The 25198-nt window shown below is 51.3% G+C and overlaps 1 protein-coding gene across 1 annotated transcript in view; it reads left to right on the top strand.

The window, feature by feature from the left end:
* Positions 1 to 17742, top strand: part of TRIOBP (TRIO and F-actin binding protein) — a 23407-nt gene extending 5665 nt beyond the window's left edge. The window contains exons 5-17 of the mRNA XM_085323599.1: positions 5028 to 5084; positions 5478 to 5546; positions 6110 to 6199; positions 7139 to 7248; positions 8051 to 8609; positions 9319 to 9429; positions 11827 to 11974; positions 12845 to 12956; positions 13522 to 13681; positions 14055 to 14162; positions 14528 to 14614; positions 15859 to 16022; positions 16919 to 17742. Coding sequence (XP_085179725.1) covers positions 5028 to 5084; positions 5478 to 5546; positions 6110 to 6199; positions 7139 to 7248; positions 8051 to 8609; positions 9319 to 9429; positions 11827 to 11974; positions 12845 to 12956; positions 13522 to 13681; positions 14055 to 14162; positions 14528 to 14614; positions 15859 to 16020 — 1773 coding nt within the window. The 3' untranslated portion in view covers positions 16021 to 16022; positions 16919 to 17742. The remainder of the gene's footprint in view (positions 1 to 5027; positions 5085 to 5477; positions 5547 to 6109; positions 6200 to 7138; positions 7249 to 8050; positions 8610 to 9318; positions 9430 to 11826; positions 11975 to 12844; positions 12957 to 13521; positions 13682 to 14054; positions 14163 to 14527; positions 14615 to 15858; positions 16023 to 16918) is intronic.
* The last annotated feature ends 7456 nt before the right edge of the window (positions 17743 to 25198 follow it).

Below are 25198 nucleotides of genomic sequence, written 5' to 3'. Positions count from 1 at the left end.
GTGAGTGCTGCGGACCGACCCCGGCCGGGGGGTCCCTGGGGGTGGGGAGAGGTCCCGGGGGGGCTTTCTCGGGCTGGAAAGCGGAGCGCCACCCGCACTTTTTTTTAAAAAAAAAAATATATAGGTATAAACATATATATAGGGATCTATATATATCCCTACCTGGCCGCTCCTCTCCCGAGCCCTTCTTTCCTTCTCCCTCCTTCCCGACCCCGGTCCGGGACCGCCCGTCCCCCTCGCTGCCCCCTCCCCCGCCCCCAGCGCGGGGAGCGGGGCGCCCCGTCGGAGCCTGGGTCGGCCGCGGGGGCCGGATCCTGCCGCCCTCCCCCTCACACACACTCCCGGCCCGGGTCCTGCTCCTCTGCGCCGGGGCCGGAGACCCCCGGGCCGGGGTGGGGTGGGGAGGGGGCCGCGGGGGTGGCGCCGCCGGGGCGGGCTGGGGTCCCCTGTGCCCCGGCGGGGCCTGGGGCCAGGGCTGGCCTTGGCGGGGGGACGCCCCCGGCCTGGCCCTGCACCCTGCCGGGAGCTGTCAGCTGCYGCTTCCTCCCCTGTCCCACAGCATCCTGCTGCCTTTCCTCCCCTCCCTGCTCCTCTTCCTCTCCCCCGCAGCTGGGCGGCTTGGGGATGCGGGGGAAGGGGGGCTGGTGGGGGGGCAGGGGAGCACGGCATGTCTCCCCACCGCGGGCTCGCCCCACTGTGACCACCCCCCTGGGGACAGCGTGGCCGCCCCACGCGCGGGGATGTGCGAGGCCTGCCGTCGCCTGGACTCTTGCCCTCCCCTGTGCCAAATGCTGCGGCGGGCGCTAGGTCCCTTCTTGCCACCACCTTTTGGCCTGCTGGGCTCCTTCGTTCCTTGCCTGCGGCACCAGTGGGTTCCTGTACAAAGCTGTCCTCCGTGGATGCTTAACAGAGCCCGTTCCTTAAGGATGGGCACCACCCCACGTGCATAGATACCCCCCCCCTCCCAGGTTGGTCAGCCGCTGTAAATCCATGCTTTGTGTAAACAGGGATTCAGCTGGGACCTGCTGAGCTCTAATGATTKTAGACAGCTTTGAAATCCACATCACCCGAGAGGTGAGAAGCTGTTGCCCTGTGCTGGAAAGGGGTGTAGTTTAGGAGCAAGGAGCGACCTGTCTGTGGAGGGAGGAAGGCAAGCAAGCGTTTCTCTGCGTGGATATTTGCCGGCCCTGAGAGGAAGGTTGTTGAGCAGAGTGGAGTAATGGAGATGACAGACCGGGCTGTGCCCGCAGGCTTTTCTCACGGAGGGGGAAAGGGAGAGCACGTCGCCTGCTTGTTTTTGCAGAACGTGTGGCTTTGGGAGCTGTGCGTGCTCTCAAGCCTGAGAGCAGTTTTGCTTCCACTGAACAGAGCAGTTTGCTTTGTCTTTTGGCCTTGGGCCTTTTCCTTGTGGAGCAAGTTCCCTTTTTGGAGCAGAGAAAACATGCTTCCTGGGAAGCTGAAAACCCCTTATACRATCTTTCTGTGATGAAAAGGAGGTGAGAGAAAGACCTGCGATCCTGAGGAGCTTTGAGGATCAAGAAGGAGGGGAGCCACAGTGACTGCAACGGCTGGAAGTTGAGGGAGTCCACCTGACCATCYCAACCCCTTCCCCTGGCTCTGGAGCCTGCAACATCAGACAGGCTCTCTGTCTAGTCTGGCTCCAGCAAGCCAAAGCAAGGTGCTCCCATCCCTTCCCTTTGGTGACTGTTCCTTTGACTTGGAGCTTTCTCAGCTTGTTCTAGTGTCTTATGCTATTTTCCATCCTTCAGGGCTCTGCCTCCTTTGTACCACCCGGGAGTAATTCTTTCACCCCCACCCTATTCCCTTTCCTTCTTTGGTGTTTACATTCTTCAAATGTTTGCAGACTGTTATCACGTCCCCTGTAGCCAGTCTTCAACCAGACCAGGCAGCCAGCTCTCTTTAACCTGTGGTTGTAAGCCATTCTTTCCAGACCTCACCAATGCTCCCAGCTGCTCTGTGCTGGACTCTCCCGTGCCTCTACCTGGGCAACCATGCAGTGTGCAGAGCTGACTATAACTGCTGTAGGTAGGGTTGCAACCAGGCAAAATTGCTCTTGTCTCTCAGCCCCAAAGCTCTCCCATCTGCAGCCTTGAGCAGCACTTCAGGGACAGCAGCTTTGTGTTTTGCTGGGGGTGCATCCGGCCGCATCCTTGCATCTCAGTTATTGTTTGCCAGTACTCAGATCTCTGAAGGTTGCTGCTTTCCTGATCGTTTCCTCCTCCTGTTTCTGGGCCTTTTCCTCAAATGCAGGATTCAGTCTCTGTTCTCTGCCTGTATCCCAAGCTCTTTATTCCAGATGATGAAGCTGAGTTTGATTTTGGAGAGGGGGAGAAAGGGGGCTTTAGATACATCTGCTGATGTCTGGTGCTGTGGTGCCAATGCCACTACAAGAAGAATACTTTCAAAGACACTTCCRTAGCTGTGGCTCCGCATCTAAGGGCTACAGGGGAAAAGAGACKGTTTCTGCCCTGTGCAGTTCACATACTTGGGAAAAGCCATCGGGGAGGCGTTTTCTAGCCCTGGTACTGCATAAAGGGCAGAAATAAGGCTGGGATGTGGTGGCAGTGGTTCTGGCAAGACTTGCCTGGGATTTTGTTGGAGTTTTTTCCCAGTGGAGTACGCTSTGTTCATGTCCATTATTTCACAAATTAATGCTTTGGCAGTGTGGATCTTCAGTAAGATGAGACCTAGTTGGTCTGTACAATAACCCCATCCAGAAATCCTTTCGCTCCCTCTTTTGGTATATTGTTCTTATGCCTCTGTGATCTCAGCTGCGTTCTTGCCTACAGGACTCCGAGCCCAGAGCCTGCAGTTTATTTTTTGTGAAGACATTTTCCTAAAATCCAAATGCCTCTAGGAAGCTACATTTCCTCTGTCTGCTAGCCTGCTTAATATTGTGGCTTTGGTTTTGTTTTGAAGTGTCGCAAAAAGGAGAGGAGAGTAGCCCCCCGCTGTTCTGCTCTTGCTCATGGTTGCATTATTCTGTTATGCCCGGGGATATCTATTACTCATCACAGCGTTCCTGGGAAGCGAGCGCACGGACATCTGGTAGAGTGGAGAAAAAGCTGGATGGCCTCTGGGGACGATGGGTGGGCTTGAAGAGAGAAAACGTGGCACTTGCGCTAATGACCCCAGGGGAATCAAATGTGCCTGTTCCTCTCTTGCCTAATGCACGTGCGTCCCAGGGCGGGRGGTTGTTCTTAACATTTTGCTTCCTTTCCTTTTCCCCCTCCGCCCCACCACTCCCAATTCAGAGCCAGAGCTGAAGTCACTGGATTGGAAGGGATAATGGCAAAAAGGGTGGAGCTGCTGCCACGGGGAAGGAATTAATTTTCAGAGTGTTTTTCTTCAGAGCGGCAGTGGGGCTAGCGTGACGTCTAGCTTTGTGAGAGCAGGGCTGGCAGGCAAGAGGCCGAGGGGATGCATGCATCTTCCTCGTTTCCCAGCCCCTGGCAGCTTCCATTACTGCTGTGGGAGGTAAGGCATGGGAGCCTGTGCTGTTTCACTCCGGTATCCTTGTCGGCTCCCTTCCACAGGCACTGAGGCAATTGGACRCTTGCGGCCAGGCCTGCAGCTGCTGTGACAGCTGGCCCTCCCCTTCTCCGGGCCTCCCCACTCCCAGCTCTAACCAATAAGTTCAGTAGRGTTGGGGTGGGCCAGTGCTTACTCACCTCCCAGTAACCTTGGGTGTAACCCAAGAGCTGCAACTTAGGGAGATGAAAGCAGGGGAAAGTTTTGCCCAGCTGGGCTTTGGAGGCAGTCAGCTGGTCCCTCTGTGGCTGTTCACTGGGGTTATTGGAGGGCACAGAAGAGCTGTCGACTTTGCTGAGCCACCCCTTCTCACTAGCTTTGTCTTGGGTGGAGAATATGGCACATGGGGGGTGCTGGCAGCTCCCCTGGGGCTGTCAGATTTGGTGCATACCGCTCAGAGGTATACCTTTGGCATTGTCTCCTTTTCCATTGCTATCCCGACCTGGTTTGGCTAGGGAAGATGTGACAGATTTGCAAATTCTGTCCTTGAAAGAAGAGGTGTTGCATTAAACAGGTGCAACTTTTCCAAAGCAGTAGAGCTGGGAGGAGGACTAGCTCTAGCCTGTTGGGTTGAGGGTAACGCAAGAGAGAACGGTTCCCTGAGTCAGCTCTCCAGCTTTCCACCTTTGGAAGGAGATAAACTGGTTGGGATGCATGAGGTTAGGTGGAGCGAGGGAAGGAGGGAGGGGAAAACTTTTCCTAGCATGATGTGATCTAGGTAAAAATCTGATCACGCTCCTCTTCAGCATTTGTGGCCCAAGGCCAGACAGGGGGCAGGACCTGCAGCAAGAGAGAGAACAGAAGGAGCAAGGTGGTAAGAGAGAAGCCCTGAATGTGTCAGAAAGGATTTGTTCACAAGCTCTGGTTGTGACTGATTTGATCTCTAGCTTCAGGCAGATCATTTAAATGTGGTGTGTTTTCACAGCTGTTAAATTGCCTCCTGTACAGTTGTGGTAAGGGCTGTTTCATAGAGAGCTGCTCATGTCTTTAATAAGTGATYGGTGGTGAAGTTACTGGAGGGACATACCTTTGGGGTACAGATGCCCACAGTTTGAGTGAGGTGTGTCTAGCTCTTCACCTTTGCCTCCTTTCCCCTCCTTTCCAAGCCAAGCCTGTTCAGTGGCAGTACAGCATTCCCTTCTGCACATTCTCTTTGCCCCTGCTTCTCCCTCCCATCTCTGAATAAATATCTCCAAGGCACCTTATGGAAACCTCCCTGCTGCATATTTTCCTTTTTTTTTTTAATTCTCTCCTTATCTCCTGTTTCCTCTTACAGGAATGATTGCCTGTTGCTGAGAGCTAGATGCAGTCCTCCTCTGCCACTGGGTCCTAAGCATGAGTTTCCTGAAAGTGATGCTAGACTATTTTCACTTATTATACACTCAGCTTCCATCYACTGGCATGAAAAGACCTTTTGTGGGTTGTTCCAGACCTAGCACACAGTAATCTTCTGTTTTGTCCTTTTCTCTCTCTAGCCAGATCTCCTCAATTTCAAGAAGGGATGGATGTCCATCCTGGAYGAGCCAGGAGAGGTAAGCCTGACATGGAGGGCTGCGTCTTTCCCCAGCGTCCGTTGTTGGTGTTCTCCGYGTGAGCAGTGGTTTTCCTTCCCCGCTTTTTGTGGTTGCTCCTGCTGAGAGAGAGCCAGCTGACTTCCTGCTGAGGGGAACCTTTGAGTTAGGTGCCCCACTTGATGTGCAGGCACATCATTTCACTGAGTATGTGTTCTTGCTCCTCTCTTAGCTGAGGGACATGATGGGGGAGTTGGAAGGGATCTGGAGAAGTGGGGGAAAGCCTTGCACACAAAAGGGCGGAAAGGTGAAGAAACAGAATGTCCCTCCTTGTTCCTATGCTTTCCTCAGTAACTGTCTATCCGTCTCCCTCCTGTTTTTTCCCCTCCCTTACCCTAACCRATCTGCCTGCAGTGGAAGAAACATTGGTTCGTGCTGACTGACTCAAGCCTGAGGTATTACAGGGACTCTAATGCTGAGGAGGTAAGCACGGGCAGCATTTCTCGAGCCCTGCGTTCTTTCCTGGCCATGTGCAGTGAGGAGGGGAGAGAAAAGCRTCTGATGGCATGACCAGCTCACTTCAAGAAGGGGGAATGCTCTGTCCCAGTTAGAGGAGCCAAACATGGCAAGTCTCTCTTTGATGCAGTTTGCAAATGGGTCCTGAAGAGGACTAGAGTACTGACCAGCAGGAGTGGCAAAGTTTGTTGGGGGTCTTTTAATGCAGGAGGTGAAGAGAAGGCTTACCCGTCCAGAGCCCCACAACCGGGCTGCTGTGGTCCTCTGGTCCTCTCCATCTGTGCTGCTGGTTGCCACTCTGGTTAAAAGAGTCCAAGCTGCGTAGAAGAGAAGTTGAGACTGTGTATCTGCTAGTGGACTGGGCTATAGAGTATTTGGCCTCCCATGTACCAAATCTACCTGAACTATGCCGAAGAGTGTTGTGMGCCTGCTAAGGCACTAGCTGTGGTGGGACTCTCCACCTTCCAGAGCAGGGGCTTTTTCAGAGCTGAGTTTTGTACTTATGTCCTAGAGGGTGGCTGTGCTTTCAGGCTGATGACCTCGATGGCGAAATCGACCTCCGTTCCTGCACAGACGTGACTGAATTTGCAGTACAACGCAACTATGGCTTCCAGATACATGTGAGTGGCTGGTACCAACCAGGTCTGGTGCTGAGCAGCAGTTGCACTGAGGGCTGCTGAGTGGGAATGCATGCTTTCTTCTCCATGTCTCTGATGTACAGGCTCAAGCAGCACAAACYTTGTGCCACAATGGCAGTCCAGCAAGGCTAGTTGGTGACATGTTTCCACAGTGTTCAGAGGCRTGAGGTACTGTGTGCCTGCAAAGGAAGGAGGAGGTTTTAGTGGGCTGGACCAGGATTGGAGGCTTCCCAGGAGTAAAGTTGAGCACCAGGAATGTTTACTTGACCCATTGGCCGAGRCAGTTTCTCTAGAGCTGAGTGGGAGGGATTGGTAAGCAGAGCAGATCTCAGCACAGTGCAGTTCACCGTGCTCTGAGTAACAACCTGTACCCTGGATCCGGCCCCAGTACAAGTCTGTCTTCTGCTACTTTGTGTAGCAGTGGGAGGCAGCTGTTAAAGCAGCACAAAGCACAGTWTTTCTTTCTGTACATGTGCATCGTTGGGCATTTAATGTCTTGGTGTCCCTGTGGCAAGCAATTGTATCCCAACACTGGTGCTCAKCTTCAAGCATCAAAATGTTTGGACCACGTTGGCTAATGTTTGTCCAAATGCGCTGGCAACATTTTTTTTGTCTTTATTTAGAAATGGTCTCATGGGGAACATGTAACAGGCTTCTCTGYGAAGAGCACCTCTCCACTCCTGCCCCTGCACACAACACTAAGAGCATGAGTCTGAGCAAGTCTTTGAGATAGAGGGTGATATCTCTAGCTGATATGACAGGAGAACACAAAGAGGGACTGTAGCATTTCGTAAAAAGCTCTTGGAGAGTTTACAGTCTGCCACCTATGCAAGCAGGTGCCCAGTAGTCTTGAAAAGCAAGCAGGAGCTGCCCATGCCTTTGCCTGATGATGGCAAAGCTTCTGTCCTATCTCCTTTACAGACRAAAGATGCCATCTTCACTCTGTCAGCAATGACTTCAGGCATCCGGCGGAACTGGATTGAGGCACTGAGGAAGAACGTTCGCCCAGTCAGCGCTCCAGATGTCACCAAGTAAGAACTGCCTAGCTTCATGCTTTTCTCTCTCCCTTTCTCCCCTTAAAGGCAGAGACTGAGAAGGCTCGTCAGGGATCTGTAAAGGCTAGTAGCTCCCTGTCTGCCCACATCTGAAAGGGGAGCAAGGAGAACAAAGGGTGCGCAGAGATTGCTGCTGGACCCTAGGATGGAAACAGTCAGCATGTGATCTCATCTGGACTCTTTCATGAGCAGAAGTTTATTTCCATTCCTGAGTCCATCTTATCTACTGTCAGCCTGCAAGCACATGCTTAGCTCTAGCTGGAGGTGATGCTCTCGAGAGGCGCAAATCCCTGGCAGGCTCCCATGCACTCCTGTCTGTGAGCTGTTGGGAATCAGGCATGGGTAGGCCTGGAAAATGTTTCAACCCTGCCCACCGAGCTATTCTCCTATCCTCTACTCTTCCTCAGTATGGCCCAGAGACACCCAGCCACAGTCAGCAGTATGGGTTGAAGGCCTGCTGATCACACTTCATGAAGAAGCCTATTCTTAAACTCACWTTTTGCCTTGCAACGTTGATTTAGCATGAGGTTTGCTGCTGGATTCTGGTGCAGCTGGAATTTGGGCCTAATTCTCTCCACCTCCTCACACGTGCACGCAGAGCTGCCAAGTGACATGATGTAACAGGCCCAGCTCTACRCTCATGGTTTTCTGTAAGGCTGAATTGAGCAAAGGCTTAGCTTTGGGTTAGGCCTGAAGTGCATGGACCATTCACTCTGCCTCTACTGCTGTCCTTTCCTGCACTATGCCTCTGTTTCATGTGCTGCTGCTCTGGTTTCAGGCTCTCYGACTGCAATAAGGAAAACTCATTCCGAAACTACGTCACTCAGAAGAGCTCGCTCAGGACAGAGGAGCAGCAGCGGCCAGGCTCGGGCTCTGAGGTGATCTCCAAAGGCAGTCACTGGAAGGCTGATGGGCAGCGCCATACTTTTGACTATGTGGAACTTTCCCCTTTGCAGCAGGGCCCTGTGAATCAGGGGTCACCACAGAGGACAAGAGGGAGTTTGAGGGTCTCTGACAGAACTCCCAAGCATGAGGATCTGGAGCGGGATCACGCCGTCCGTTCAGAGGAGAGGCGGAAGTGGTTTGAGACCCCTGATGGTGGGGTCCCACATAGTGATGGCCCAATAGGGGACTCTTCCCGCAAGGTGGGAGAGCAGGATGTCCCMACTTCCCCACTTTCAGAGGACCAGCGGGTTCGGCTGAGCGAGGAGATAGAGAAGAAGTGGCTGGAGCTAGAACGTCTGCCTTTGAAGGACTCACGGCGGGTGCCCTTGACGGCACTGCTGAACCAGAGCAAGGGGAGCCATGGAGAGACCAATGAAGCACTGAAGAAGGAGGTAGGAGCATTCTCCTCTGTGAAACCAAGTTTCTCATGGATYGCTTATTGTACTACCGTGGGCCTTTGCCTCCCTGGCAGCGGGAAGCTCTGTGAGAGAGCAAGGCAGAGGTGCAGAGCAGACAGTCATTCTGGTCCCACTGCCTGTTCTGCATGGGCAGTTCTGGCTCCATTTGCCACCTCTCAGGTGCATGGGAGCATGCACTTGTGGTTAACTCTTGTTACCCGACTTGTTCTTACATGCCTTTAGAGATTCCCCAGGCCATGTTTTGGCCCAGGATAAGTTAGTTGGTGACATAACTTGTGCAGAGTCTTTTTCCTGGGAATACATTTACAGCCTCTTTTCTCTGGCTGTTCTCAAGCTTACAAATGCTTTCCCTCCCCATCTCAAAAGGAGCAGTGTGCTTGTCTGTCACTGTAGCTAAGGGCAATGTTTTCCATGCAGATGGATCCACCTCTACAAGTRTGTGTCTTAAGATGAAGTTTCCTCCCTTCCCTGCTAGTGCTGGGAACCATGCTGGGGCTGGCTTCACTGGTTTGGTCCCTTTACAGGCTGCCATTCCTGTTGGAAGCACACATCTCCTTTGGCTGTGTATATTCCTCCCTGCCCCTAAGCCCGAGGCCTGGCTGACTGGCAGACACAGCATGTTAGTCTGGCCTCAGCACCATTCTGCCTGTGGTTGAGTTGCTCTCACCCCTCTCTGGCACAGGTCCAGTCCCTGCGGGCACAGCTGGAATCCTGCCGGGCCCGAAACGAGAGCCTTCGGGATGCGACCAAATCTCAGGCAGACGGCCACGTGCCCCGGGGATACATCTCGCAGGTGAGCAGGGCAGGATCCAGGGCCTAGGATCAAACCAGAAAATGTCAGAGCCCCAACTGCTCTCATTACCACGCAGGTATATTGCTAATCATTGGGTTGCTATGGTGACCCTAACTGGGCCCAGTTGTAATCAATGTTAATTACATAAAGACCAGTGTGTGTTGCCTGGCCTTAAAGGGACCAGAGTGTAAATGATGTGGAAGATGAGGAGAGTTCAGGTGGGCTCTGTGTCCTGTTTTGTGCTCAGGACCAGTGCAGTGCCTGGTTKTGCAGACTGGAGTGAACTGTCTCCTCTCTTGAACAGATTTCAGTGCCAAGAAGCAAGAGACTGTGGCACACGCCAAGGTTCTTGTTCCCTCCCCAGATATGTTAAACATCCCGCAATTSAGGACACACATCTGTTTAAGTGCTGCAAGCTGTGGACCTGCAGCTTTAATCCTGTGCTGTGTGGCTCTGAGTGATGAAACTGTTCTTTCGCTCTGCCAAAAATAAGCTGTGCTGCAGCTAGGTCCTGCCAGAGTCGTGCATATCCATTGCATAGTTTTTGAACAGAGACAGCAGCTTTATCCTGTGGCCCCTGTGTGTTCACCAGTGATTTGCAGCATGCTGCACATGGCTCTCACTAATGGGGGCCCAGTGGAGGAGCAGGTTCCCTTCACAACAGGAATCAGTCATTAAAAGCAGGCCTGGGGAGGCCTTCTGTCAGGCYGTGGGGAGTTCCCTTCTCTGCCAGGGCCAGCCTAGCACTGAAGAGCGCTGAAGGTCGCTTCAACAGCATGGCAACAGCACAGCCCATTCGTTTGCTGGGACAGCACATGAGAAACCCTGCAAATCAGAGTTTGCTCACACTTCACTTGTTGATTTACTTATTTTTTCCCCTGGACTCAGCTACTGGGGGAGGAAAAGCAAACAGGATCAAATCCAACRGGGTGTTCAGCACCCTTTCTAGGGAAGGGGACAACAAAATGCCTGTTTCTGGGAGGAGGCTGTAGTTTGACCTCRCTGATGGGATTTCAAAATTTGTCTTATGTGTTGAAAGAGATTTTAAGGGAAGGAAATTCAGGCTGGTAACCAGCCTGTTGCAGTGGGTTTGCTGTACCTAGCTGAGATAAAGAAAGCCACAAGTCATGCGGCACCAGCCCAGCCAATTAGCTGTCACTCTGTGATCTTGATTACTATTAACAGCTTAAAGGCCTCCTATGGTCAAATAAAAGAAAAAGGAGGAGGGAGAAAGGGCATCTTATCCTCCTAATTACATTGTATCGAAGGGCCAGTGTCTAGTATCTGAGTACAAACATCCCCTTTCCCAAAAGGGTTCTTTCTGTCTTAATTTGCTAGTGTTCACCGCCAGTCTGTGGWCAAACCACAGAACTGATCCCTCACCTTTTCCTCTCCTTAGTTTGAGCTGTGAAGCAGTTGCCAGCTTCCCTCATCTCAGTATGGAGGAGCAGCAAGGATGGTTCCACAACACATCTCCCCAGCATCACCCAACATAAGCAGTACTCAGCATTTGYTTTAGCGCTGGAAGAAGGAATGGGACAGCCAGGGGCTCTCGGAGAGCACRATGGCTTCCTTGCTCTACTAGGGTCTTAGAGGCCTTGGCTTTTTAAAGCCATAATCCAGAACAGTTTYGCAAATAAATCTTTCCCAAGTGGCTGGGGGCAGCACTACTGACATCTGCAGAGAGGCTGATCACATAGCTTTTGAGATGGGAACTGCTCAGTTTGCTGCAATACCAGTTAACTCTAGCACTCAGGCATTGAAAGAACAATATTGTTGGTCTCCTTTGGCTCTGACCCATCAAAAAGAGATCTTTCTCAACAACTCATCCCTAACAGGTTTTGGGGAGGGCTCTTTAATAACATCTGACCAAGTTGGAGGGGAATGAAAGGTGTCACTTTTCTGAAGAGGCTCAGTTTTCATTGATTCTGGGGAATGCTGCTTCATTTAAAAGGCAAATACTTACTGATACGTGGTTCTAGCCGTTAATCTCTCTGTGTCAGGCCATGCAGCCTGGTAGAATGGCCTTGGCCATGGTGCCAGGAGTATTATTCCTGGCTCCCTCCCTTGGCCAAGAGAGACTTTCATGTCTTGGTGACTCAGTTTTAAGAAGAGCAAGAGGAATGTTTCTTCCTCTGCAAAGCACTTGGAGCTGTGAGATCCGTGGCCCCATTGAACACTTGTGTTCTGCGATAAAAGAAGTACTTTAGTTTTGGAAGGAAACTCCATCCTAGGAGGTGGTCTCATTTCTCTCAAAATGGCCTTGGGCCCAAGTGAGGTATACAAAGCCAACCTGGTTAGGTGCCAGCCCTAACTTGGGCCCTTCCTCCTGCCTGTGTATCTGGGCCCTGCAACTCCTTCACCCCTCTGCTTGCTGTCCTTTCCGTGGTGTGGCAGGAGGCCTGTGARCGCAGCCTGGCCGAGATGGAGTCGTCCCACCAGCAAGTGATGGAGGAGCTCCAGAGGCACCATCAGCGGGAGCTGGAGCGGCTGCGGCAGGAAAAGGAGCGGCTCCTYGCAGAGGAGGCTGCAGCGACAGCAGCAGGTAGGACAGGAAACCAAGATGTGCCTCTACTCACRTGGGTCCTTCTTTCCTCTCCCAAATGCCTTTCACTCCTGCCAGAAATCATTTATACCACTGCCCTCTTCCTTTCAAAGTGTTGGATTCCTAGAAGCTCAAGACTGGGGACCGTGGGTATGATCATGTAGGATGTTGAGGACCCTGCTTCCCTGCTAGGTGTCAGCATCTTAAGGATGGCAGCTTTTCAGTTACACCACAGGAAGGCCATGAGACATTGTAGTATGGTTAATAAGGGGCTGGGATCCTTCCTCCTTGGAGCCCTGCTTCAGACCTTGCTGGTGTGACACTGATGCTCAGTTTCAGAGRGAGCTTAGCACTCCCCAAGCCTGTGCTGAGAGGCCTGGTCAGGATGAGGAGTGGAGACGTAAAAACACTGTGGAAAGGAAGCCTTATCTCTCTGTGYATGAGTGTGAGGAGGCCAGTGTCTTCTAGTAGGTTGGCTGAAGGTGACAGGTCCCCTAAGGCAAAGGTCAGACATCTCCCTGTGGCTTTGTGCTTCTTTCCATGGTCTAACAACATGCTAGCRTTTTACAAATTGAGCCCTTGGGTTTCTCATTCATACAAGACGTGGGCTGTGCCAGGTAATGGCACTGGGACTGCGCAGGTTGGAAGGCTCTGCTTGTGGCACTGTGACAGGGAGCTCCCAGCAGTGCACTTTGTGGCTACTTCTAGGCAGCACTTGGTRTGCCAGAATGATTCTGGGAAGTAGAGAAGGCAGGAGATGCCCCAGGCGGAGGAGAAGGAGCCTGCAAAGACAGGTCTCTGGGTCTGCAGGAGCAAGAGTTTAGTGAGTTCCCTGACTAATCCCACATTCCCTGTTGTCTCCTCCTGTAGCCATCGAAGCACTGAAGAAAGCCCATCGGGAGGAGATGAATAAGGAGCTGGGCAGGACACGCAGCTTTCAGCAGGGCGGCGCAGGCTCAGATGCCCTCCAGAAGCAGCATCAGTAAGAAATCTCTTCTCCCTGTGCCTTGCKCAACGCCTGCTGCCCTAGCCGGGCCCTTTGTTGGTCCCATCACACCCCATCCCAGGCCATAACCTCTAGCTGTCCCTGCTGCTGCCTTCCCAGCTCCTCTTCAAGGCCAGGGGAGTGCACAGCAGTTATTSTCAGGGTTGTTGGAGTGTAAGACAGGGAGATTCATTCCCTGCTTGGCACCTGTAAACCAGGATATGCCCACAGAAGAATAAACAGCTGCCCAGCCCTCCAGTACTAGCTGAGGTTGTGGTATTCTCCCCCACCGTTTTCCCTCAGCTTGTTCTCTCCATTTTTCTTCCGCGTAGCTGCTCCATTTCTCCCAAATTACGTGAAGCTTCCAAAAGYGCTGTGCTTTTGAGGGAGATGGATTGAAGCCTTAATCCACAAGGAACAAATTTTTGTAACAGTGACTGTTGGAGACTTTGGGAAGAACATGTCCACACCACAGGGAAACAGTGCCAGTGCTGAAGGGACCGCTGGGAGGGGCAAACAACGAGGGTCACAGAGCAGTGATGTCCTGGCGCCTCTTTGGCAGGTTGGACGTGGATTCCTTGAAGCGGGAGCTGCAGGTCCTTTCAGAGCAGTACTCCCAGAAGTGCCTGGAAATCGGGGAGCTCACAGAGAAGGCAGAAGAGCGGGAGCAGACACTGCAGCGCTGTCAGCAAGAAGGGAAGGCRCTCCTCCGGCAGAACCAGGCGAGAGAGGGGCTTTCCTTGCCAGCAGAGACCACAGAGCGCATTCCTCCCACGGGGGGGCTGTCTGTTGCGCAGCATGCCCTATCTGTTAAAATTCCCCTATTTGTTCATATTTCTCCTCTCCAAGATTTTATCATTCAAAAGGGAAAAAAAARGGGGGGGGAGGTGGCTACAGATGGGCCTATCCTATGGTGAAKGTATTCTTGCAACTGGAGGAGGATACAGCTGTTTTGTGTGTGGGCAAGCACAGTTACAGAAAGGTCTCTAAGCTGGGGAAGGGGTTGGTATGAAGACCCAGACCCCTTGGCAGGGGCCAGGACAACTGAGAGACTTGTGCTGTGGCTACCCTGACCTATTTTGCTCTTGCCCTCAGGAGCTGCAGACCCGCCTCTCGGAGGAGATTGGGAAATTGCGAAGCTTTATTTCGTCACGGGGCTCCGGGTCTCCAAACAATAACGAGCGGAGCTCCTGCGAGCTGGAGGTACGGAAGTGCCGCTAGATTGCCCTGCTGCTTCCCGATGGCATGGGGTGTCTTGTCCTCACTACAATTTCATCTTGGAGCCATCACATGCAAGGGAGTGGATGGGAGAAGAGGGACAGTGGGGTCAGGGAACTGAATGAAGCACAGGGGCTGCTGCAGGAAGGAGGTACGCAAGCTTCCCCTTTGCAGCTCTCCTGGGGCACTTCACATCACTTCCTTTCCTGCGCTGGCCCTGCTGGCCCTTCCTTCCTATTCCAAGGCCACGCACGCACTGAGACCTGGTGCCCATGGCCGTTTCCAAGGCAATGGCTTTCTACTTCCCCGCCTTGAGTCATCTCTGGTTCCTCTCCCCCTCTCTGTTCCAGGTACTGCTGCGAGTGAAAGAGAATGAGCTCCAGTACCTAAAGAAAGAGGTTCAGTGTCTCCGGGAGGAGCTTCAGATGATGCAAAAGGTACATGTTTTCCAGGAGCTGTTCCAGCCTACTTTCGAGGGCTGGGTGCTGATTACCTTGCTCCACAAGAGGTGGGAAAGCAGCAGAAGAGTGAGGTGAGAGAAGCAAGTMCCATGACTGTGTGGCAGCAGATTTGACCTGGCATTGATTGGACTCTCGGGCTAAACACTCTTGTAATCTGTGCTCCCTGTTTCTACTTGCTTGTGAAACAACTGCAAGCGCAGAACAGCCATGGTCTCTGAACAGYATGGGGCAGTGTAGACTTGCATTGTAGAACACTGCAACCTCAGCCTAGATTTTGAGGGGAAATACCTCAAAATAGGTGGGGACCTTTGAGCGAATATGGTACRTATATATAAGAGGGGACAGGCCAGGAGCCCTTCTTTGCCAGGCAGGAAACCCTGGTGAAGCCTGTTCAGCACTTCGATTTCCCAGCCACCTCTTCTGTTCCCTGTCCAGCTTCTTCACTAGGGCTTGCCCTCTCGCTGCGTTGACACGTTTCCTTGGGCACAGTTGTTAGGTGTGCTGCTTTCTCTGCTTCTCCAGTGGCTTCCTAGCTACAAGTGGCTCTGATTGTAGTGGTTTCCACCATTGCACTCTGGCTGCCTGTTCCCAGATCATGATGTGCAAATTGCTGCCACCAGCCTCAGACTGGCAGCTCTTTCAGAGGATTTTTAGTGGAAGGAGCCAGAGTGGGAGATCTGAAAGATGCTGTGAGAGTCAGTGATGACCTCCAAAGTTTATAGCTTACTGTCTCAAGCTTTTCACCATTTAAGTGGGTGGTGCCCTTTCAATCTTCAGTGGCCTGCATCTCTGATCATTAATTTTCTGTGTGACTGGCACAGATACATACGAGTAGTGTTAGAGACCAAGCCTCCTGCTCAGTTTGATGCCTTCAGGCCCACACTGTTGTGGGACCAATAACTGTGTCTTCCTCCCCAGTTTAGAGTGTGAGCACCTTATGCTTTGGAAAGTGAAACCTTGATTCTTTTTTTCCCCAAATGGTTTCTGAATAATGGCTCAGTTTGGCCTGTGGTAGGAGTCCTAGCKGAGCCTTTTTGCCAGCCTCCCCTGGCCTGCAGGGAGGGAAGGGCAGTTTGAGCTGGGCTTCAGATCTCAGGTTGGATCTCCTCTCACCCACTGGCCTTTCTCCCACTAGCCTCTCCTTGCTTTCCACTCCCTGGAGCAAATACCAGTGCAAATACCGGCTTCAGGATTGCTGACTCTTCTCCCTCCCTTGGCAGGATAAGAGATTCGCCTCAGGGAAATACCAGGATGTCTATGCGGAGCTGAATCACATTAAGGTGCGTTCGGAGCGGGAAATTGAACAGCTGAAGGAGCATCTGCGCCTGGCCATGGCAGCCCTGGAAGAGAAGGAGTCCCTGTGCAACAGCATCAGCAAATAACGGTGAGCACTGAGAGGCTGGGACATCCTGCTTAGGGGCTGGTGACTGGGACCCTCTGCCTTGCTGTGATGGGAGGTGCTGGGGTGGGAGGGAGGATGGAGTACCAGCTGACCGATGCCCTGAAAGGGGCTTTGCCTCAGGCTTTAACCCTTCCTTCCCTGCTTCTTGCATCTCCCTCTCTCACACCTGTGGCCCTCCTCTTGTCCATGACATTCCCCCAATGTCCCTGGCTCCCTTCACCCCATGCTGCCATTGATGCTTGGCTGCATTCCTGTGGCTGGCAGGCTAAACTGCCACTAAACTGGCCCGATGGGTAGGAGCTGGCCATATGCCAGCCTTTACCTTGCAGTTTGGATGACAGCCTATGTGGGGACAGTTACTTGGTAATCGGCTCCCCACATAGGTACAGGTTTCCTGTGCAATGTGCTGTAGGTGGCCCTGCTTGAACCAGGAGGGTTGGACTAGATGATCTCCAGAGGTCCCTTCCAACCTGAACCATTCTGAGATTCTGTGTAATGTTTCTACTGAATTCACCTTTGAAGTGGCTTACATACCACATCACAGAAATTTTGGGTCTATACCAAAGCAGCACTGACTAGACCCAGTCCTCCTCTCACACTTGCTCTCAGGGTTTCCCTGATGCAGATGACTGTGTGGAGAAGGGAGTGACTGACAGGGTGCTATGAAGTGAACAAGGATGCCCTGTTGTCCAGAGCAATTCTGCATCTTGCCTGGATGCTGCAGCCGTCAGGGTTGGAGTTGGGCAAGGCTGAGATGAGTGAGACTGTAGGAGGCTGTTCTAGGGTCATGCATGGGGGTAGCAGAAGGGGCAGTGTTTCTGCACTCGCTGGAATCCTTCTAAAAAAAATTTTTTTTTGTCTCTCTGTTTTCTCTGTAGGTCTGCTCTTCATTTGTTTATCTGTTCTTGTTTTTTATTTGCTTCATTCTTCACTTACGGGGAGGGAGAGGTTGAATCCCATCCATTATCGCCTTGGCAAAAAATCTCCCTTCCCCATGCAGCCTCCTCACTCCCCTCCCAAAGCTTTTGATGAAGCCCTTCCAAACCCCTTTTGCCTGCATATCTGAGCACATTGTTTGGACTGGCTCCTTACATGCACCTTCTTCAGGATTTTATATGTGAAAAAATATATTTTATAGAGGATTTCCTTTTCCTGGGAAGAGGGAGCATGGGGGAGGGAAAAATTTTTTCATCAGCAGCATCTTCTAACATGAAAAGGAGAATCTGTTTTCCCTCCTTCCCAGCCRCATTCCTCTTGGCCGCACAGCCACCTTTGGCAGGTCCTATTTCCTTCTAAATGTCTCTGAGGCCTCATTGGGACATACTGCAAGGACAGTGCTCCCCCCACACCTTCACCAGGGACCTGCAGACAAGACAGACAAGCCATAGGAGGGAGCTAATGGGCAGTCTGCCATGGATGTGCTTCGAAAGAGGAGACCTTGGCAAAAGGCTGCATGATGAAGCTCTCTCGGTGACTGTCCTTTGGCTTCTTCAAGAACTGAATTGGCCGGAGCCTGGAGCTGCGGGGGCCTTCTTCCAGCTGCCCTGCTTCAGGACAGGGGAGATCATGTCCTTTCCAGGGAACAGGAGCCGTGAGGTGGTTACTGCCCCCAACGGAGCCAGCTCTTGAAGGTGGCAGCTGCTGCTCTGCTGTGCAGTTCAACTTTTAACTTAATAAAATCTTCTCATTTCACTGAGAAAAATGTGTTCATTGTGGGGAAGGCTTGCCAGGGGTTCCTAACCCTGTTTAGTGGGAGTAACTTTTCCTCCAGTCTTTAGTGCCAGGTTTCTGCATCAGTTTAGGGCAGGCATGCTCTGAGCCAGCTTTGCAGCTACTGTTAAATGCAGAGTTTGCCTCTTTTCAGTTCATAGTGCTGAGCTGTGCATCTCAGGCCCTAGCGAGATAACTTCTGCATGGCTTGTGTGGGCAGGCAGTTCTGTTTGCTCAGGGTTTCTACTGTGCTGCAAATTTGTACAGCAATGTTGACTGCCACATCCCTTCCTGTACTGCTCTCCCTCCACAAGGCCAGGGTTAATCACCCACAGCCACTGCTGGAGACCAAGAGAAGTGATGCAGTGTGGTCGTCAAGCTGTCTGCTCCTCCTGTCTTTGGCTTTGAGAGAAAATAATCTGTTTTATGTCACCTATCCAAAAGTCCTATACAAACCCTCAGCCCCACAGAAGCATAGGGGCAAGAGCATAGGGGGCAGGTCAAAAGGTCTCAGGGAAGGGGGAAGATAGGAATCTGAAACATTTTCCCCTGTCCTGTTTCTGGGTGAAAAAAATATTGCTTTGGGGGTGGGGGGATGGGAGGGTTGCTTGGTCAATGTGGTATAGGAGGATGCAGAACYTACTAGTAAGTGGTCCTTGCTCAGCTGGCTGAGCTCCACTGTAAACATAAGCTTCTGCTTCACAGAGAGGCTTGTGGCAGTTATGAAAGAGTCAAACTGGAAACATTGCTGGCTTGTGCAGTGGGCTGAAGGCGCTGTTTGGAGAGGGGAAGGCAAAGGGGTCAAGCAGGGTTCTTGGAATCAACGTGGGCCTACAAGATGATGGATATGTCAGCTGGGACGCTAAAGCACTGCAAAAATGGCCATGAGGCATTTCAGTATACGAACAGGAGCGGAGCTTAGAGATACAGTGTCARCTAAGAGATGAGTTATGTCTGTGGGTATTTGCTGAACGCATGATAACCTAGTTGTGGTATAAACACATGGTATAACTAGGTGATGACCTCGTCTCTGAGGCAACTTTATTGCTGAGAATAAAGAAGAGGGGGATGGCATGAGGCAAATACAGCATCGCTTCTCTGCAGGTAAGCTGCACAGCTTTTAGGCAGGGCTGTCGTGTGAGCCACTTTCTGCATGTGCGTGTGTGTGCATCCAAGTAGATTTGGTCAGAAAAGGTTCCTGCCTTGCTGACTCCTTTGCTTAGGTAAGAGAAGCCACTTAGTAGGTCACAAATTCCAGTAAAACTGGGTTGAAGGCTCTCATCATCCTTGAAAGGCAGTTGAGCAATGCAGCAAATGGTTCAAGAGGCAACAAGCTGAGCTCAGCTCCTGACCTCACTGCGGGGAGCTGAGCCGGGCCAGGCTCTGCTTTCCATCATGCCTGCACTGATGCAAAATTCAATCTTGGTGACCAAACAGTTTGGCCTTGCACTACAGCAAGCAATTGCTGGGGGTCCAGGAGGCAAACCACAGAAGCCTGCTCTTAGTGTCAGCAGCCTCCAGAAGGCGACCGCTTCCCTTCATGTTGGTGGTAGTCTGCTTCCCTCTGTTGGCTAAAGAGGGTTTCAAGTTCCTCTTGAAAGAGGAGAACAGGAAAATTGTAAGCGTTTCCTGCATGGAGAAACCCCTGTCCCAGCAGTGCCCAAGGTCCTGGCTCTTCCCTTTCATCTCCAAGCAGGTCATCTGCTGTCATAAGGTTTAACCTGGGATGAGCGTTTAGCATGCTGTTGGCCTAGGATAGGAAGGAAAGAGCTGACAGATGCGCTGAAGGCAACTGCTTCCAGACAATGAAGATTAGTCTTGCCAATAGCAAGTAGAAGATACCATCAAGGTAGGAAGAAGAAATGGAGTTTAGGAGCATGTGTTGCAGGTGGAGGGGATGTGCACATCCTTTTTCAGAAAAATGGGCTTGTCCATTCCCATACAAAATGGAAGACAGGAGAGTGACCCCATGCAGAGCCTACCACTAGTACACTTGCCTGCCTGTCTGGGTGYCAGGCTGCAGGAGATCAGCTCCTTCTTCCACACCCCTAGCCCTACTTCTGCTGCATTAGGTGCTGAATTAGCAGTGGCAGTGGTCATATCCCATCCCCAGGGATGGGAACCTCTGGAAGTGGGATGTTGAGTGCAAGAAGATGGCTGTATACAGGAAAAAAAAAAAAAAAGGGAAGACTAATAGTGAGAACATCATTTGATACATGACTTGTTGTTCATCAGCTCCTTCCTCAAGGCATCTGGGATCTCAAACATGTGCTTTTTTCTCTTCCTGCCTGGAGGCTGCTGGCCCAGATAAACGTCAAGTTAGTGCAGTCAAAATGTGTCAGTGTTTGACATGAGGTCTAGACACTCCTCCTTGGGGCTGCAAAACAGCAGATCAGCTGTCCCTCAAGACAGACCAGCTAATCATCTCAGGGTGATGTCTGTCTGAGTTCTGGTATGCCACTTCCAAAACCAAGAGTATGTTAATCAAGCATCTCCTCTGCTGGTGTGTGATAGGGTGATAAATGTCATTTCTGTCTTTTCAGCACTGCTATCTTTTGGGTCCAGAGGAACAGGAGGAAGGGAGTTGTGGAAAGAAGAGTCAACCCAAATATCATAGGTGAAAAAATAACAGCCAGAAGAAGGCCCTCTCTTCGTTGCACCTCACATAGCCCATCAAACTTCCCTAAATAATGGGTGTACCAACTCCAATCTCTTGCAATTGAACAGTGGGATTAAAGCTGATAGAAGTGTCCTAGCCTCAAGTGAKGGGAGAAGCCACAACTGTGAGGCTCCCTGGTCACGTAAAAGTAAACAGTCCATGTAGTTTAAGGAGTCACCTGCTTGTAAAAACTAYCTAGTAAATCTTAAAAACACTCTTGTCATAACTGCTCCATCGCCCTGATGCCATCTATTAAAGAGGTTGCTAGTCCCTGTTTAGTAACCTTTATTTGTTCTAGAAGAGCTTGATCATTATTAAAATGATAGACCTGGGGAGAATTGCTTCCTCATTTGCTTTCATCAGCTCCACCAAATGCTTCAAAGTGTTAAACCCCATGAACATGGTTATGCCCRTTCACAGTTTACTACCATCATTAAAGACTATGCTGCTCTTTGTTGCTGTGGTGCTGAGCTGCTCTGCGCTCAGCAGCGCTGCAGCTGACTCTGTTTCTCTGCTAGCAAGGGCCTAGGGGCTCTGGTGTTGCACGCGAGCCCTGAAGGAGAATGCAGCTGGAAAATCAGGTAATTTCCTTGTTTTGCTTCTAGAGAGGCATTGAAGCACTTGAATACGAGTGCCAGAGGTGCTGTGTTCCATCACCTCAACTGAAGWTTTGTGTATTTGGGGAAGTCTCTGAAACTAGAAACCAGGTAAAACAAACTTTTGCTGTCACGGAATCGCTGGCATTAATCACCAGGACTGCTGCTTCCTCCACCTAATGCACTTCGATGCTAATGAACAACCTTCCTGCCCCTAAAAGGCATCAGTCATTAGCTGTAGGACTTGCAGCACATCCACGATGTATGTGGTTTGACCATTTAAGAAGATAAAGTCCTTGGCTGGAAGCATATAAATCCTGACAGTCTGGTCAAATGAGGTGCAGGGAAGAAGAATGTAAATGAAGTCATTCGGATTACTTAGCAGATTCATTTGCCAGACTATTTCCCCTGAGGTTTGTCAAAGAAATGGTATTTCTYAATCTGTGACGAATAATGTCAAAATGGTTTGGAGGTGGCCTGGCCACAGAGGGCTGGCTGGGCTCACGGACCCGCTCCTAAGGGGTCAAGCGCTCTGCCACAGTGCTCACTCACCACACAGAGCACACCACAGTGCTCTGATCCTCCTTGTCACCTGCTCCACCGAGATCCTGCTAAACGAGGCTAGTGATGGCCGTGGAAATGGCCCCAACTGCAGTGAAGGTAGCAAGGCATTTCTTTTTTCACAGACCCTGTGAGGAGCTGTTAGCTAAGAAACGTTAGTTTTCTAAGCCTGCACTAGTCCTAATTTATCCCCAAGGATAAATTAGGCAAGAAGAGCTGGAGAGACTGGGCAGATTTCCTTTTGGTGAACTCAAGGGGAAAGGGAAATCCAATGAGTAAACTACCTGTAGGGCATTGCAGCAGATGGCCTTTGAGGTAAAGATATTTGAGTGATTGTAAGAGGATATTTCAGCAGCAGTGCAATTACTCAGAACACAGCAGTCTGCTTTCCCTGAACACAATGCGCTATGGAAAGGAATCGCTGGCCAAAGTCTTCTGTCAAAGACAGCAACACAGTTGCTAGAAAGGGTCATGTAGGCAGAGCTGGCACAAGCCCATGGGGAGCTTGGTGGTGGTCTAGGGGCAGRAAAAGAGCGAGAGCCTGCAAAAAAGATGGGGTTGTAACAGGTAGAAAACGTGGCATCTCCCAGGCAGGGCATGGTGGGAGCTGATGTGTTCAGTGGGGACAGCCGGAGACTGGTACAACCTCCTGCTCCAGCGCTTACCACCCATCCTCTGCAGCCACAGGGACGTGCCCTTTTGGTGATCCATTTTGTCCCCTTAACCCTTCTACTCTTTCCTCCTCACTCCATCACAGGGCTTGTGGGTTCAGATGTTGCAAGAGAGCTTGCCCTGATGCAGCTCAGCCAAACCTCCCGTCCTTATCGTGCTCCTGCCCTGCCCAACCCAGCTACCTCCACGTGCCTGGGGCTATCGGACACAGCCAGGGGGACACGGAGTGACAAGGACTGGTTGCTGCCAGGGGAAAGTGGTTAGACAGGACTGCATAGCAGATAAGAACAGAAGTGGTTCCTATGGCCAAAAATACAGGCACAAGCCTAASTCAGGCACAGTCTCTTACAAGGGTGGATCAGGGAGCAAATGGCCCACAAGAATATATTTTTTTCCTTCCAGAGGGGGTAAAGGAGCAAATGCAAAATGTCCTTCATGCTGAATCCAGGGCCTGTGTGGGTAGGGACAGGCAGTGCTGGACTCCACTTTTGGGGAATGGCAGGCTCACGTTTCCCCACAGCACTTGCTTGCATTGCACTTCCTAGCCACACTGGCCAGTCCAGGGCTGCAGAGCTGGTCCTAATTCTGGCCCAGGCATGTTAAGGATGCAGCAGTGCAGCTCTCCAGGGTTAGAAGGATGCTTTCCAGCATCAAGGGTTAAGTGGGCAGTTTAGATGTTGCCCAGGCTCCTTTCTCAGGATCCCCTGTTGGCAAGACCAGCAGCAGTCCGACAACCATATGGCCTGTCCTCAGACRGGTCACTCGGGATCAAGTAAAGTTTCCCCTATTTTGACAGCTAAAAATCAGAAACTTCATCCATATGAAAGGATCAGGTCCCCTACATGGAAAGGAGAGGGTATTTGCAAGCCAACAGGTACCTGCCATAGAAGGCTGCATCCCTGGAGGGACTGAGCTGTCCCCATCAGCTGCAGATGGTGCCCAGGTGACTGGCCAAGATAAGACAGCTAATTTTCAGAGAGCTGAAATTAGGTAGCGTGACTCCCTCTTTCCTGGGCAGTGTGTTACCCTGATAATTGCTGCCTTTAATGCTGGAGGCTTTGCGGTTAGCCCGCAGCCTCAAGCCATCATAAGGATCAGGGAAAGAGCGRAGTATGGCACTCTTGTTCATGACTCACCATTGTACGCTCTCAGACCCTGGTTTACAGACAGTCTTTTATGCTTCTGACAATTAAAAACTTCAACAAAAATAAAACTAGATGGTGCCTTATCTGCCTATGCCTGGTTTGCCCACGTGCAGGCCGCCAGTAAGTGTTTTATTCCAGGCTCAAGAAATAGTGTCCTTCCCCTGGTCAAAGCGCTACACAGCCCAGGGAAGGCCATCGCGAGCAGTGCTGCCTGCCTCTCCTTGCAGGAGCAGGAAAGTGCTCATCACTGCRTGGCCCCAAATTGCATCTCCAAAGGGGAGTCCAAATAGGGTAGGGAGGCAGGGGCAGAGAGCAGGGTACAATTCAGTATACAATGAAAACAKATGTATTTATTAGATTTTATGCAAATAAACACTGAGGGGTTGTGGGAGGGTGCCTATTCTTCTCTGTAGTTARGACCTCTTTGCCCTTAATAAAATAAGGTGTTCTGCAGGCGCTGCAGCTCACCTCCACCTTCATGGTCTCAAAGCAACCAGCACAAGGGATGCTCTGAGGCTCAGCAAAGCCAGACAATTTTGGCCCAAGAAAGGAGGGCTCTTCTGGAGCTAAATATCCATGTTCACAGCCTGCCCCTGCCTGCCCTCCTCTCCCCTACGGGGAGGCAAAAAACACTCAGCTGCTCTGTGGAAGCATGCGCTATTTTAAAAGTACAGCATGAGACAGCCTTGCAGCAGCTGCAGCCCGGTGAAATACAGCTCTGGAGGTGAAATCCAGTGAACTGGGCAGCAGCAGCAGGCATAGGAGACTGCAGGTCACCTGGGCTGTGGGCTTCCAAAAAATAACCCCACACTTTTRTGGTAGGTTAGTGCAGTCTGGGCTGATTTCAGTATCAGGCCTAAAAGCAATGATCCGATTTTGAGGAGAGAAGGGCACTGAGCAAAGTGAGGCTGTCAGCTGAAAGATGTAGCAAGCGTCCTACTCAGAAATAGGAATAAAAAAAMMCAAAAGAATGACTTTTCCAAGCTCTATTCTTTTCTACATTTGAAAGCTGCATCAGAAAAAGGTTCAGCTTCATTAATATGCTTGAGGTAACAGCCCAGGTGACAGGGAAGCAAGCATCTGCTCCAGCAGAGGCAGAGTGAGGTTAATTTATCCAGACACTGCTGGAACAAGGCAGAGCACACCCGTTGCTGTCCCTGTCGCATGTAAAGCAGTTTGGTCGGAAAAGCATTGCCAGATAGGCCTGCTGCTGGGACACTACWTGTGCACCTGGTTCATGAGGACACCAAGGAAGAGCACTACCTATAAAGCGCAGCAGATCTTCAATTCATACATTCTTGCCTCTCTTGCAAAGGCCATCCCCAGCAGTGTCCCCCTTTGCRTTTGTCCAAACTATAAGCTCACGCATGTGCGAGACTACTCCTCCGACGGGGAAAAGGCACTGTAGGCATGGCAGCCTACAGTGTCCTGCCCATGATCTGCTCAGCCCTTTAATTGGGGTGAAATGCTTCAGACTGGCTCTGCTCACCTGCTGCAAAGTTTACCACAGGCACTGGTAATTCAAAATAAATGCAGAGAGCCAGTGCACTGCATTGCTTCAAAGAACAGATCTGGGCACTGCTCTTTCTCACTGCTCATATCTACTGTTCAAAAATGGGCTCAGATGGCTTTGCCACTGCAATCCTCTGCATAGTCGGGAAGCATAGTCAGGAAGCAGCACATAGTTGGACACCTGGGGAGAAATAAGAGTGTAAAATGCTCTCCAATCCTGAAGTTTGCCTGGTTTTTTAGAAAGCCTCGTTTCTTTGGTCCAGCTTGCTTGCAAGGCACTTCTGTCTCTTTCTTTCTCTCCCT

The sequence above is a fragment of the Rhea americana genome, unplaced genomic scaffold (assembly GCF_003343005.1).
Source record: "Rhea americana isolate MKP2758 unplaced genomic scaffold, rheAme1 scaffold_85, whole genome shotgun sequence".
Lineage (NCBI taxonomy): Eukaryota > Metazoa > Chordata > Aves > Rheiformes > Rheidae > Rhea > Rhea americana.
Note: the sequence above shows the minus strand (reverse complement) of the source record. Positions and strands in the feature narration are given on the sequence as shown.